Source organism: Maniola hyperantus, chromosome 10, assembly GCF_902806685.2.
Source record: "Maniola hyperantus chromosome 10, iAphHyp1.2, whole genome shotgun sequence".
Taxonomy (NCBI): Eukaryota; Metazoa; Arthropoda; class Insecta; order Lepidoptera; family Nymphalidae; genus Maniola; species Maniola hyperantus.
Genome location: NC_048545.1, coordinates 3,542,912 through 3,557,911, shown reverse-complemented (window position 1 = coordinate 3,557,911; position 15,000 = coordinate 3,542,912). Strand labels below are relative to the sequence as shown.

At 35.0% G+C, this 15,000-nt stretch overlaps 1 protein-coding gene across 50 annotated transcripts in view; it reads left to right on the top strand.

The window, feature by feature from the left end:
* The window catches only part of LOC117986086 (modifier of mdg4-like), a 244,123-nt gene that overhangs the window by 7,661 nt on the left and 221,462 nt on the right, over positions 1-15,000 (top strand). Inside the window, exon 5 of one of the 50 annotated variants that reach the window (XM_069501342.1) lies at positions 13,350-14,226. The exons of 47 other annotated variants lie outside the window; for them this stretch is intronic. In XM_069501342.1, the coding sequence (XP_069357443.1) occupies positions 13,350-13,687 (338 nt within the window). In that variant the 3' untranslated portion in view covers positions 13,688-14,226. Of the gene's footprint in view, positions 1-2,477; positions 3,870-4,348; positions 4,673-13,349; positions 14,227-15,000 lie in introns of those variants that run through there. 2 more of the 50 variants (XM_069501347.1, XM_069501346.1) reach the window with 2 other exon arrangements.

Below are 15,000 nucleotides of genomic sequence, written 5' to 3'. Positions count from 1 at the left end.
AAAAATTACACTGTTCAAAAATGCTCACGTTTTCCATGTAATAAAGTTGTTTATCTAGCAGAAAGCTGTTCTAGTATTCATTATCTATTGTAATTGTCAGCATATATTAGCGCTAATACGAAATTTTAGCCTTAAGTAGCAAACAACGTTTATAATAGGTAGGTACTATCAATAATAAACTATACTTAATATTAATTAAGTAAGTTAAATGAGGTGTGAACACAACAATTATAAAATGTTAATGTACCTAATTTGGTTTTATTGATGAGCATCTAGTAAACATACAACATATTGCCAGGTGTAAAACCAAAACCTGCTAGATAACCTGCCTACCTATGCAGGTTCAGTTAAGTATAGATAGTTTATAAGTAAGTAACATGATGCTACTCATTGTTCATAGTTTTACCTTTTTTTAGATAACTGGGCTTTAGGCATACTATACAAAAAATTTCTTCAGTAGGCTTAGGTCTGTTGAATGTCTTTGTACATGTTTGGAACCACTAAAGTGTGAATTGCTCTTGCAACATCAGTTTTTCTGCTTCATTTAATTTATTAAGTATCTTTAGGGCAAGTAAATAGGCCTAACAACTTCATATAGTGCCGTAACATTAAAAGTGGTATTTTTTTAAGAGATTAAAAATCAAAACAAAAAACCAAGACCTCATCATTGTTTTCAGTAAGCAGTTCAGGTGACATTAATTATAATTATTCAACACATACAATTTAGGTTTATAATAGGGGTGGACAGTACGTTGACGAATGACAGAAGTGAGTGGAAGAAGAAGACATGTTGTGCCGACCCCACATAGCGTGGGATAAGGTAAGGAAGTAGAAGAAGAATAACACCATTTTTGTGGTTGTTACTTGTTGGCACATGACTATCTGCCTCTAAAGGTATGCTTACACATAAGGGGAAAAGGAATATTACCTATTAATATTTATACAATAATATTTTGTTTCCTTTTACAGTTAGTTGTAAATAATAATTGTTCCAATCCAATGTTACTTAATAAGCAACTTACTTACTACATTAGATTTTACTTGTTGCAACATAGCTTAATTTATTAAATTGAAAGATACGGGTAATTTCCGAAGTCGAATGGGTGAGCCATTTGACTTCGGAAACACGGCCACTGCGTTTTGTGCATGCCTTGCTATATGTCACCAATGTACCTCATGCATTGTGACTATCTCTCAATCAAAATATATTTTTATGGTGCATTCAGTTTAATATGGATTCTTTAATCTGTAAATACAAACATCACTTATAGTTGGCAATACTGTTGGTTTGTCCATGTCATAACAAAAGTACAAGTGTACTTAGTGTATTAGAATCTACTTTGTAGTTCATATGATAAACAAAATTTGAGGCGTACCTCGGGCACTGGAATCTTCAGAATACGATGCACAAATGATGCCAACACAACACATCACAACACAGGAGTATTAAAACCAAATATGGTGATAAATTATAATAAAAATATGGGTGGCATTGATCATCAAGATCAAATAATTGCGTATTATAGTTGTGAACATTTATTTATTTATTTTATAATATAAGTACGTATTTGTTGTGATAGCGGCAACAGAATTCTGTGCACATTTTGTGAAAATTTCAACTCTCTACTACCTATTACGGTTCACGAGATACAGCCAGCTGACGGATGGACAGACAGACGGAGAGCGGAGGCTTAGTAATAGGCACCCTTTTGCTACGGAACCCAAAAAAACCAGCCAAGTGCGAGTCAGGCTCGCTCAATGAGGGTTCTGTACTACAGTCGTATTTTTTCGACATTTTGCATGATAATTCAAAAACTATGACGCATAAACATAAATAAAAATCTGTTTTAGAATGCATAGGTGACGACCTTTCATATGATACCCCACTTGATATAGTTATCTTACTAAAAAATTGAAAATACTAATTATTAGTTCATGACCACAATTTAATTTTTTTTGTGAGATGTAACCACAAATTCACGGTTTAAAATGTTCACCATGAAACATTATGTTTACTAAATCACATCACTGATGGCGCCCTCCCTCATTAACTTGCAGTGTTGTACAGCTGTTAGAGCAAACATAAATAATAGTATGAGATTTTTTGTACGATGGTATGGAATCTTTCATGTGCGAATCCGATTCACACTTGTATATATAGGTTCCTTCTTGTATTTATAATTTATTTTTCGGATATTTGATTATTTATAGAAACAGTAACATTAATTTCAAACAATTAAAATAGAATAAGTGGATCACCATAATTTTTTTCAAATTCAATGCATAAAGGCATTGAATGGGTTAAGTACATACATACTGTAAAAATAAATAAAGATTTAAATAAAAGTCATTTTAATATTGCTGTTTTATTTAACCTGTCCTTTAATTACTTACTTAACATAATATAGTTACTGAAACAAAAGTTTGCTAGGCACAAATATATATTGAATCGATAATCACGTCCACATTGTTTTTAGTTGTAGAAACTCTTAGCAACATGAAAGGGGACCTGCACTTCATACAGACGAAAAGTGGACATCTTCAACTTATATACGAGCCTTACATATTTGTCACGGACAGTGTCCGGAGTGGTCGGACGTTTTGGCGATGTATGGAGTATGGGAAACGTTGCCGGGCGAGAATAACCTCTAAGAACAACGTCTTGAAGATAACTAATCCTGTACACAACCACACGGATGACCACATGCAGAAAATCGCTCGTAAATATGAATTGGGCGAAGTTGTGACGTGTCCGTCGGTTTGAGGATTGCTCCATCGATGTTGGAATGACTTTTTTAAAAGTGGTTAGGCTGAGATCATAAGCTTCCGATTTCATTCACCATCGGTTTCATCTCGGTTCTAAGATTTGAGTGTAAGTTTCGAGTTGACCAGAGTATTTTTTAAGTTACCATTTTTCGCGTTCTTGAACAAGTTACTCGATTGGAGAAGTTTGCCTGCTAACGTGATCTTACCGCTATGCACGATCATGTTTACCGTCTAGTTTGCAGTGGACTTGAAGCGGCGTCCAGTCAACTGATAGCCAGAAACCGTCAAGTTTACTGGACGCAGCTTCAAGTCAGCACCACACTTGACGGTAAACTTGATTATGTATGGTCAGCGTTTGGCACACACATAATTTTCACTAGGTATTTAAAATGTGGTAAGTATTAATAAGGGAGGATCGCGAGAGTTTGGAGATGGAAAGAAGCTGCTTCTGATTGCCTCCAGTAGAGAGGTTAGCTTGACCGAGCCAAGGATCGTCCAGAGCTGTAGAGCATTGATGATGGTGATTAATAAGGTTATTTTATAGTTATATTTGGGTAATTTTCAAAACAATTTGTAAGCACTATTGGGTGGTTTTGGATTTGAAGCCACCATTTCTGCTACAATACCTGTAATAAGATTCTGATTTGAGCTTTATTTGTTTGACTATTGAACTGGAACAGAAGTGGAATCGGTCTTGTGCAGTCCTAGCCTTGATTTGAGCTTTTCATTGTTAATAATTTTTTTAAGAACTTTTTTAATTGTACTGATATTTTAACGATTGGCGAACCAAATATTTTCCGACAAGGTCACCAATTTTTTTTCTTGTATTAAAGGCAGATCAATGATCATAAATTTTTAGTCAGAGTGATAAAATATTTTGCTGTAAAGGTGAGCTCCGAATGGGCAGGAATGCGTCGCGAAAATGCGCTTCTATTGATGCGTCGAGTTCTCATTATTTTGTGCGCCAACATTTACAGTGAATTGAAATTAATTGTATTAGGTTTATAATTATTTCATTAAATGAAGTCAGTAAATATTAGTGTAATTATATCGAGCATGAAGATGAAATTGTGATTGAGTAACATAATAAAGAGTAGTTTTGACACATTGGTTTATTTTCTCTCTGAATATAGTTATAGCATGCGCGCACCTAGGTTGCACGCATTCAAAGTGTATGGCACAGGCAGCTTAGAGCCTATTCTTAGTTGAACACAGGTTTCTTGAGAAGTGTGATAATGTCCCTTGGTTTCATACATTTTGTGTAGATTATTCTTAAGTACCTACTTAGCTGATAACGATAGCACTTTAGTTGCGTTTAAATTTTGAGTCCACTTTATGACGCAGCTACAGCTTCATCTATTGGCGCGTAAAACTATTGATGATGATAATTATTGATCACCTACATATTACGAAATTATGGTTACGGTGCGAAACTGGTACTGGATATAATTATAATATATACAATAAAATCACAGGGATATGAAATAGCAGATGATATTTTTCCTATATCATGTCCCTACGGCACGCCAAACAGCTTTGGAATTTACCAAGACTAGTGTTGCTATGGTGACTGACACAACAGGAGCTGTTACGGTGAAGCAGAAAGGGGTAAGCTACACGGTTACGCAGCGGGGAGCACCTTGCCTCATACTCGACGGTTTCGGCTTCGTTGCACACAAGCGACGAGGCTCCCGAGTCTACTGGGCCTGCCAGAGAAGAAAACAAGATGGCTGCATGGCCCGCGCTTTAACTGTCGACGGTAGACTCATCGTACGCTGTTCTGAACATAATCACTTATCGAATGTTCTTAATACCAATAATATTGATCGTATCGAAAGCCTTATTGAAATCGTTTCTGCGAAGAAGTAAAGTTTTCAAATAAATACGTGTTTTTGTTTTGTTTTTATTTTTGTCTTTTTCTTTGCGCTCTGTTTAACATCTACCTCATGTTACCTCATCTCCACACTGATATAATCCTGTATAATAAATTCTTTTAGCTAAGGAATAAATATTCGAAATCTGCATGTTTCATTTTAGTCTACTCGCAGTATTATTGTTTCGTTTTAAGAGTTTCTATATATCTACTAAGCATATCGAAAACCTCAGTAAAATTGCTTTCGCTGCGAAATAAAGTCTTGCAACGGAGCTGTGTTTTATTTTAGTCCTTTTATTTTAAGCTTAATATGTTCCATTTTTTTTTGTATTTGTTTAGCAAGTCAATTTACTTATTTTATATTCGCTTTCATTGGCTTATATAATTAATTGTGAAGTTTTGGTTACTGTATTTTCTTTTATTAACTTCTCTGTAATAAAGTTTGTACAGTTGGGTGGATCAAATATTCTTTGTCAAATTTTGTTCCTGGCGGTTAATTCATGACAAGAGTAGTTAATAAGTTATTAAAATTATGATTAATGTTTAAGTTTACATAATAAACTCGATTAAAAACATCAATGTCAATAAACCCGGCATTCACACAGAAGTGGGTCGCCTGGCTGTCCCTCGTAGCCAATCACAATTATTTTGATCCCTTTTTTATATTAATTCCGTAATTTCAGCTTCGGCTAGGTTATTATATCAAAAAATACTACCTGCTAAAGGTGCTACCTGGGTTATGTTACTACTAAATGAATCTTATTGATTATGTTAATGTGTTGGGGATTTTAATTTTTTAATTTAAAATACTTAAAAAAGTATTATTAATTTTTAGCAAGAAAGCCGTCAAAACAGTCCGAAAGACAAAGGCGATATAAGGCTAAAATAAAACAAGATCCTGTAAGGCACGAAGAGTACAAAAGGAAAAGAAGAATAGATTACCATAAGAGAAAAAGACTAGTCAAGGACTTGACTCTGAAAGAAAGACTTAACAAAAGGGCAAACTGGAGAAAACAAAAGCAAAATTATAAAGAGAGCACTCAAAATCTGAAACGCCGCCGTTGATATTACTCTCATTCTTTGCCTACGATATTAGATATCACTTTGCTTCAATGACGGATCAGATGTTATAACTCTTCTGACATAGCACTTCTAGCATAGTACCCAATATCAAAAATGTGTCTATAACACTAGACGAAGGAAGACAGAAACTAAAAAATAAAGATTGAATATTCAGAGGAAATAAACTAAATGACAAATTTGAAATTTTGAAAAAAGTGTGATAAATATAAAAACCTCTAATAGAGAAAAGTTTTATACTTTAGTTTAGCCAATATACTTATATAAAACTAGATAAGAAAATTAAATATGACATGCCGACTACGGTATAAAAGATACAAAAATACTAAGATAAACCCACGAACAAAGTATTTATAATTTTTATGATAATATTTTTACCTACACTTCAAATTATTAAGAATGTTTAATGATTTTTCTACCAGATGGTGCTTCAAAAGCTACAGCTGGAAAAAAGAAATTACTTAAACCAAAAAGTGGCACAAAATATCAAAAAAGATTTTTACACGATAGTATAAAGGCCTTATACAAAGTACAAACCAATCAAACAAGAAAATTCAAGCATAATATGCTCGAGTCGTACTATTACTTATTACAAAATCAATCCTTCTATGTAGTTAAGCGAATTATGCCTATGCAAAATATATACTAATCGAGCTTACAAACCCAGCGCTTTGAAATAAAGCTTGTAATTGATACACAAGACTTGAACATATATGTACCTATTTTGAGCTACTGTAAACGTGATAAAATAATAGTCTATGATAGACGTACAGACAAAAATGATCCAATGGCAGGAATGGAAAAGATTAGAATTTTTTGATGAAAAAACAATAAGTTAGCAAGACATGGAAGATACAGTGGTAACTGAGAAAATAATTAACCTAGAACTTAAGGTATTAAAACACTTGTTATATAAGAATGGTATGAATACCCAATTAAAGTACTTTAGAGAAGCTATAGATTAGTCAGATGAGACGGAACAAAAGCAAAAGCGGATGGAAGCAGGTTTCAAGAGCGATAGCCATCTTCTAGGTAAACGTGTCCCATCTTAGGCTACATCATCACTTTCCATCACGTGTGAATTTATTCAAACGTATGCCTACAAAGAATTTAAAAAGAAACAAAATTCATGTCACATCCTTAAATACGTTTAGTTAGACTCATAATTTTATTATCTAATAATGACGGTAATTATTTATAAGCGAAATTAACAAGAACTACTAAATACTTTTTTATTTTCTAATAATTTGTCGATTCATTACAGAGAAAAGTTGATCCACCCACTTATGCATATATTTATGAAATATGTAGTTACATTGCACGTAACATATTTGCATAGAGAATAGACAGTGATTAGTATGTTATTCTTACAGTTGAGTTCGTGATATCGAATCGCGGTCGCCGTCATATGCGTCTCGGCGGTTTTTCATTCTACGCGGAGAAAGTTTTCCCGGAAAAGAGCAAGGTGCGATGGCGTTGCACAAGGCGGACTTGTCGGGCCTACGCTCATACTCTTCACGACCAAATCTTCGCGCTCAGCAATGTACATTCCCACGACCCTCAAGTTATGCCTGCGTCTACCCTTGTTACTGCTACACCCTACCGCGCGTTCACAAACGCAACTATTGCTACTCACGTCAAAGCTGTGTTAGATGATTAAGACTAGTACGTAGATTATACGGCCTATCGTAATGTGTTAGACAAATCCTCAGTGAGCTGCTTCGTACAGATTTTATTTGTTTTTTTTAATAAATGTACTTGCTTACCATGTATAAAGATAAACATGGTTATATTAATACTATTGTTAAAAATATTTTATTTTAAAATTAAATTATTTAAGTAATTTTAGGTAGGTATAGTACGCGACAGGTCGAGATCTCAATCGGGGAGGAACGCCCCGCACACCCCCGCACAGCCCCCGTGCTAACCCGGTGCGGGCGAGCGTGGTTGACGTGCGGATGTGCGGGGCGTCCCCGTGCCTCTTACCCCTATTGCCATCTCAACCTGTCGCGGACTATACATACTTGGTATGAAAGTAGCTTTATTTTGTGTATTATTTATAATTTTAATATTAAGTTATTTACTTAAGTTTGCTGTACTGTATGTTAACATTCCAAGTCTAGTCATCTCAAACTTATTCAGTCTTTGTCATAAATAACTGTGTGCTCTATCACTACAAGGCAGTAGGCGCCAATTTAATTGTTATCAAACGTCAAATCAACGATCTCTATGTGCACCAGTACTAGATGTGTCGTCGTTCCGAACAAAAATCGTGTCTAATGAAGCTGTCAAAATTAGTATTACATTGACAAGTTATATGCGAAAAATTCTTGGAATGCCTGTCTAGTGTGTAGTACATGGAGCTCGTGACGTCAAATAGGATGGTCATCATCACAATAGGACAATACAATACCTATCGGGCAAAATTCGAAAATAGATCCTTTGGAAGATTGTTTAACATAATGCCAAGGAAGTTGCATTATTCAAATTATTTAAAGGTGTGTTTTATTATATTTTGTTTTCGTTGCTTTAGGAAGGAGGAAATAGGCATAAAGTAGGAAATTCGTATATAATAAGTTTTAATAATATTTAACTAAGCCGCCTGAGCTACGTTGAGAATTCGCGTGCAGGTACACGCGCATGTCATTATTTTATGCAAAATACAGAAACACAGCCCGTGTCGCGCTGTTTGCCTGCCACTAGCTTTTGTATAGTTGGGTGTCAGGTAAAAAGAGCTCACTGAATCATAGCCACCGAGGTCACTTGACATGTTTTTAAGCCATTGAAGGTTTTCTACGAAGAAATATTTTAGTATCACTGAATGAAATAGAAATGTAAAATCAACTAATGTCCAATGCGTTCGGTGGCTATCATTCAGTGCTAACACTGAGTAAGCGAATCACCCTGCTGAACCGCTGAGCGATAGTAGAGACGATGTATTTTCCGACACGTACCTGTGGACTATGGTAGCGCACAGGCCGATATTACATTTACGAATAGGACATTTTCGCATTTACTATACATATAAGTCATTGCATTTACTTATTTGTAATATCATCGCGAAAATTGTTTCTCATCGGAAGTTTCCTATTATTATCGTCTACTAGCTGATGCCCGTGACTTCGTACGCGTGGATTTAGATTTTTAAAAATCCCGTGGCAACTATTTAAATTTTCCGGGATAAAAAGTAGCCTATGTCACTCTCCAAGTTTTTAACTATACCCATGCAAAAAATCACGTCGATGCGCTGCTCTGTTGCAACGTGATTGAAGGACAAACCAACCAACAAACCAATAAACCAACAAACCAACAAACAAACACACTTTCGTATTTATAATAAGGGTACTGATTGCTCGTACTCTCGCGACGGCAATACCTACTGCTTCTACGATTCTATATTTTCGCCCCACGATTTCTTCAAGTGTAATAAGTTTTCTATCTATCTTATTTTTTAAGGGGTTTCAATTCGGCCAGCATTGACAAAACCTTTAAAACACTTATTACAAGCAAACAACTCATTTCATATCTTAAAAATATTTTTGCGACTATACTTTTGCAAATGTAAGTCATCGTCATTCGTTTGCCCACCTAAACTGCAATTGAGCCAGTTCCAAATCCACGTTTATTTATTTTTTTGCATATAAAAGAATCATTTGAATGATCGCATTATGAAGGTCATACGCAATGCAACTCGTGTAATGCTGTGCTATTTTTTATTTTCGTGCTCAACTCAAACACGAAAATAGCTAATGCTTATCAGTTGGAAATATTCTATCTCTATGGTTGGAAACGTTTTCAAATGTTGCAGTACGATAAAAATACCGTCGGAAAGACAATCACTTTTGCGACTTTTTATTCGTGAATATAATATCGGCTTTACTTTCTTAGGTAGTTTGTTACATCTACATAATTATAAAAGTCGGTATAGACGATCTAGTCATAATATTACGTGATTCGCTTAGATATTAATTTCGGTACTTAAGTATAACATATAGTTACTTGCACAAACAGGGTGTACGTAATATCCAAATGTTCGTTTTAGCCCACTAGTCAAAATCTAGTCTATAAATTATGGATATTCGTTAAGGGTAATTCACACAAAGTGTTTAGATCCGGCAGATGGTTAGTTTGGTTTTGCAGGACTTAACTCTGGACGTAAAAGTTGCCGATGTATGAAGGCTGAATGTGTGTTGGCCCTAAATTACAACTTTGTTGTTTAAAATGAGCTGGCGAACAAAAGGGTGTAAATGCATGAAATTAAATTTTACAAAAGGAGAAAAAAACTCAAAGAAAGCTGTTGAAACTTTACTGTGAAACCGTTTTGAGCAAAATCACCTCCTTTGGACTCAATTTTAGCACAGGTCCAGGCCATTTTGCTTGTAAATGAGTTCAAATTTGTATTGAGTGTTCAAGATTATGAACTTTGGACTCAATTTCAGTACAGTTTTAGGCCATTGTCTTACAAATAAGTTCAGATTGTATTCAGCGGGCCAAAAATGTCCAGACTCCAGATCAAATAAAGAAAAATATTTTGTAATTATGTGTAATTACACCGTTTTGTTGGCCAGCTCCTCAAATGATCTCTACGCAATATACAAATGTAGTTTTAATTTTTAGGATAAAATAATGTTAGACAAGTATAGCAATAATGGCTGAATGAACGTGTTATCTCTACATAGTATAAAAAAAACACTTCCAGAAAAAACAGACAGCGGTCTGCTCCTCTGTACGCGATCTTTTAAACTACGCAACACATTTAACGGTTATATTTTGCGGTTTTCATCAATAGATAGAGTTATTCAAGAGGAACGTTTATACGTATATTTTAATATTGTTTCGTGTTAATTTGTTGAAATACGACGATAATTATTATTGTTCAACATGTCAAAAGAAATCAAGCCAACTGAGAGCTTTTATCTAAAATGCTGTCTTATTCTTTTGAAATATAACAAAATTACCACACTGACACCACATTAGTATTAACATTGCGCCCGTGCAAAGCCAGGGCGGATCACTAGTTTTCCTACTATCGACATGAAAAAGAAAAGAGCTTGGTTTAATAATCAAAACTAGTAGGGTTCAAACTTATTGGTGGCTGATGCCTCAGTAGTTAGTCACAAGTCGTGTTGTGGTGCCATAATTTGGGTCGTTGATATATACTATCTACACCACTACTTTTTTATGACCATTAAAAATTTTAAAGGCGAATCTGATAAGGTTTTAAGGGTTATTATTTAGGTTTTAAATGTGCAATTGGATTTTTTCCAACTTTGATTTAACAAAGTTAAATATAAATATCTGTTTGCCAGATTTCCGTAAAAAGGTGTAGTTTCAAAGTTACTTGGGCTCAAAAATTTGTATGTAAATTTTTAAGCCTGTGGAACTTTAAAACTATATCATTGTTCCGGATATGTACCTGCGTGGATAATGGATCTACTCTTGCAGCTCATTTCTCACCCGCCAAAAAGGTTGAATCGCACTTTATATAATAACTATAGGTAAAGGTAATTTATTATTGCACACATTGGCGGATCGCACTGGAATCAAACAAATGCAATTTATATGTTTCATATAGATATTTCAAGCGGGCTGATAAATAAATAAATATTGTAAAAGACGCTATATCTAGTTAGTTCCATACAGCTGTGAGAAGAGCCGTTTCAATAGGCCTCTTCTGACTATTTATCTACATTGATACAGTTGATTTAGTACACGTACAGCGGTTACGCACTCATCTGATCAGAGTCCGTGAAAATACGGATATAAAAAACTCGGATATTGCTTACGCACTAATCCGATCTCTGATCCGAATCCAAGCTATTCAGTTGACATCTTTGACATATCTACGTTATATGTCCAATTTTAATCCGAGGCACATCCGATTCTCACGGATGACGGAGAGAACTCGGATGACGGAAGTGCAGTGCGTAATCGCTGTCATAGTTAAATAGCAAACTACAAGGTTGCCTGTCGATACTTTTTCTTAACACATATTAGTAACAACTGTCAAAAGTGGCGTATTAAAACGGCAATAAGGTACATAATTTGATATGAAAAATGGATGAGTTAATTATAATATTAGATAACGAAGAGTATAATGGTACACAATTTATGATAATATGAACAGTGTATGATGTATATGTAACTCATTAATTTAGAGCACACCTGTGGAAAAGTGGAAATATATTTTTGAAACGCGACAGCAAGGTGATTCACAAATCGTAGTATTCTCTAAAATTAGAATGTTACAGAAAATAATACAAATTATATTATAACTATTCGTATATGAGCATTACATTGCAATGGTGCGTTTCAATAATATATTTCCTATTTCTTATGTATTTCCTTCGATAAGTATGACGGTATATTAAGTATAATGTCATATCGTCATATTTAGCGAAATGTGATCAATTACAAAATTCAATAAATTGCTGTGACAGAGTAACTGTACTTACTTAATGCGTTATCAATGGTATTAATGCTAAATTATCCTCAATCAACAACTAAATGGCCGTTATTTATATTTAAATCATTTCCATACGTAACTGTAGTACGCAACAGGTTGAGATGGCAATCGGGGTATGAGGCGGGGGGATGCCCCGCACACCCGCACGTCACCCGCGCTCGCCCGTACCGGGTTAGCGCGGGGGCTGTGCGGGGTACGAGACGTTCCCTCCCAGATTGCCGTCACGACCTGTTGCGATACGATCACATTGCGATAATAATTTATAATTATTGCAATGGTTCATTAACTATTATATAGCGAGGGCATCAAAATATATTCGAACTATTAATACTGAAATTCATACTCATGATTGGGTCTTCTTTAGAGGACCATTCAGACGACATGTGTCATATTCAAGTTATTGCATTGCATAAAGATTGAACATGACAATGTCGTCTGATTCTCCACTAAAGCCCTAATCTTAATTTTGAATTCTAGTATAAAAGGATTTGATGAACGCAGTCATTGCATTATGTCAAAGCTTGCTTGTCCTGAACTTATTCTTCAAAGTACAGTCATCATCATTAAATACTCAAAATCATTTAACGAATTTAAAAGGTCAGGTAAGTTTATGGTTGATCTGTCTCCGAAAAATATTTATGTTACTTTTAAGAAATTGGTTTCCCAAGTTTCCCTCACATAATAAGTCCCAATCGTTCAATTTTTAAGCATTCGGTCGGAAGATTTTTCTAAGTTACGAATATTACTTAATACGCCTGTTAAACTGTCTTAAAACACTTCAATTTAATGTAAAAGAAACAATGCTCCTCAATAACTTTTAGCAGGAACTATATGATTCATGTGTTACTAGATGATGTCCGAGACTTCGTCGAGGGTGGATAAAGCATTTTAAAAATCCCGTGGGAACTCTTTGATTTTCCAGCCTATGTCACTCTCCAGATCTTTGACTCACTCGCATGCAAAAAATCACGTTACCGACCCATTGCTCCGTTGCGACGTAATCGAAGTACAACCAACAAATAAACACACTTTCGCATTTATAAGTTTCGCAGTTATATAGTGAAGTAGTGATTTTCCACAAGATTCCGGTACTTAACCAGAATTTGTTGAGCTTGTCTTTAATATTTCCGTGTAATTTGTTCTACAATATCCAAATTTTTTCAGATAATTTGATTCGCATTTGTGTGGGTCCGGGCGGTCGGCCACGCCTCTGGGTTCGAGGGAAGAGCTTTTACGCAGCACATACTATGCGCTCTGGCATCGTCCGTTGGCGATGTACCATGGGCGGCTGTGGATGCAAGGCCTACACTCAGAAGGGAAAGCTCCACAAGTTAATAGGGGAACATAACCACGCTGGGCGATGTGGGCGGCGAACGACCATCAAGCAACCTTCTACAGCGTCCGCGCCTACGTCGTCACCGCCTACGCCGCTTTTGCTCCCGCGAATACCTCATCTCGATTTTGATAATTTTGACCCGAATGCCTGGCTCGTAAGATACTAATAGTTAGGCCAGAATCTCTTAAAAAAATTGCGCAATATTGACTAGTCGTTCGCCTATATTTTCAGCCGCCAAGAGATTGAAGCAAGATCCTTAGAGCTCACTTTGTCTTTGCTCAGACTTAAAACGGCTTAAGGCAGAGTTATGTCTCTTCATTAATCTGTCTTATTTTAACTCTACGGTATATAGTTCTGTGTGGGCGTGGTGTGTAGTGGGCGACTAGTCGACAGGGCGCAATGGCTCTTATGGTCTCTTTCCTATTCGTATGACATTGAAATCGTCATACATATTTCAACGTCAGCAGTTTAAATATGTTACCAAATCTTTGCGTACATTTGTGACGCAATAACTCGTAAATGCATTGTGTGACGACGAAGAGGTGTTCAATATCAGAGAGTTAGGACCTAGTATTGTTTTCTTAGAATCTAAACTTGTTTGCAGAAATGCATTGTCATATCTTAATGAGGTAGGAACATGTAGTGGTTTGGTAGATAATTAAGTTACAAGTGTCCGAAAGTTACCAGCCTCGAAGTTGCCAATTTTCAAGCGTGCCAAAAACTGTACTGAATTAATAAGTTGCTAAAATTAAAGGAATTAAGTTATCTGATACTCATAGATTATATTAGAACCGTTTGTTGTTTATAGAACCCTTATTATTTAAACTGGGTTCGTGTTTTAATAAGGTTTATTTATATTATGTGCGATTGCCGCGAAGTATTTTTATTACGTAGTTATGGAGCTATTAGTTATTTTGTTATTATTACGAAGCTTTTAGTAAAATGTTTAACTATCAAAATAGTACAAAAAAAAACTCCATTATACCTGAAGTATGTCTAATATAAAAACAATAAGATAAAGGCCAAAAAAAACTTTGATATCGATTAGATTCAACCCCAACTTTTATTATTGATCGATTTTATTAGAGAAATTCATGGTCTTCCCTTTCCTCTGTTTTGACCTCTATATTATTTTGGATGAAATTTCTAATGAAGTACTTTATATTTTTTATTATTAGATATATTATTTATCTAGTTCCTAAACAAACAAAAAACCCTGAACTTATATTGTTACTCATGAAATTGTTTTTCCACTAGTCATTAAAAGTAAGTGTTTTGTGTTTTGTATTTGGATTGAAGTATGCACTAGTAGATAGGCAATTCTTATCTACTTGTTAGTCTATAAATAAACGATCTCACTTTATTAAGGTGTTTAGGTATATTGATGATAAATCTTTAATTTTACCATGTGTGAGGTGATTTTAGAAATCTAGGGTGTTTCTGGTAAGATTATAAAATACTTCGAAAGTTTGATGCTCA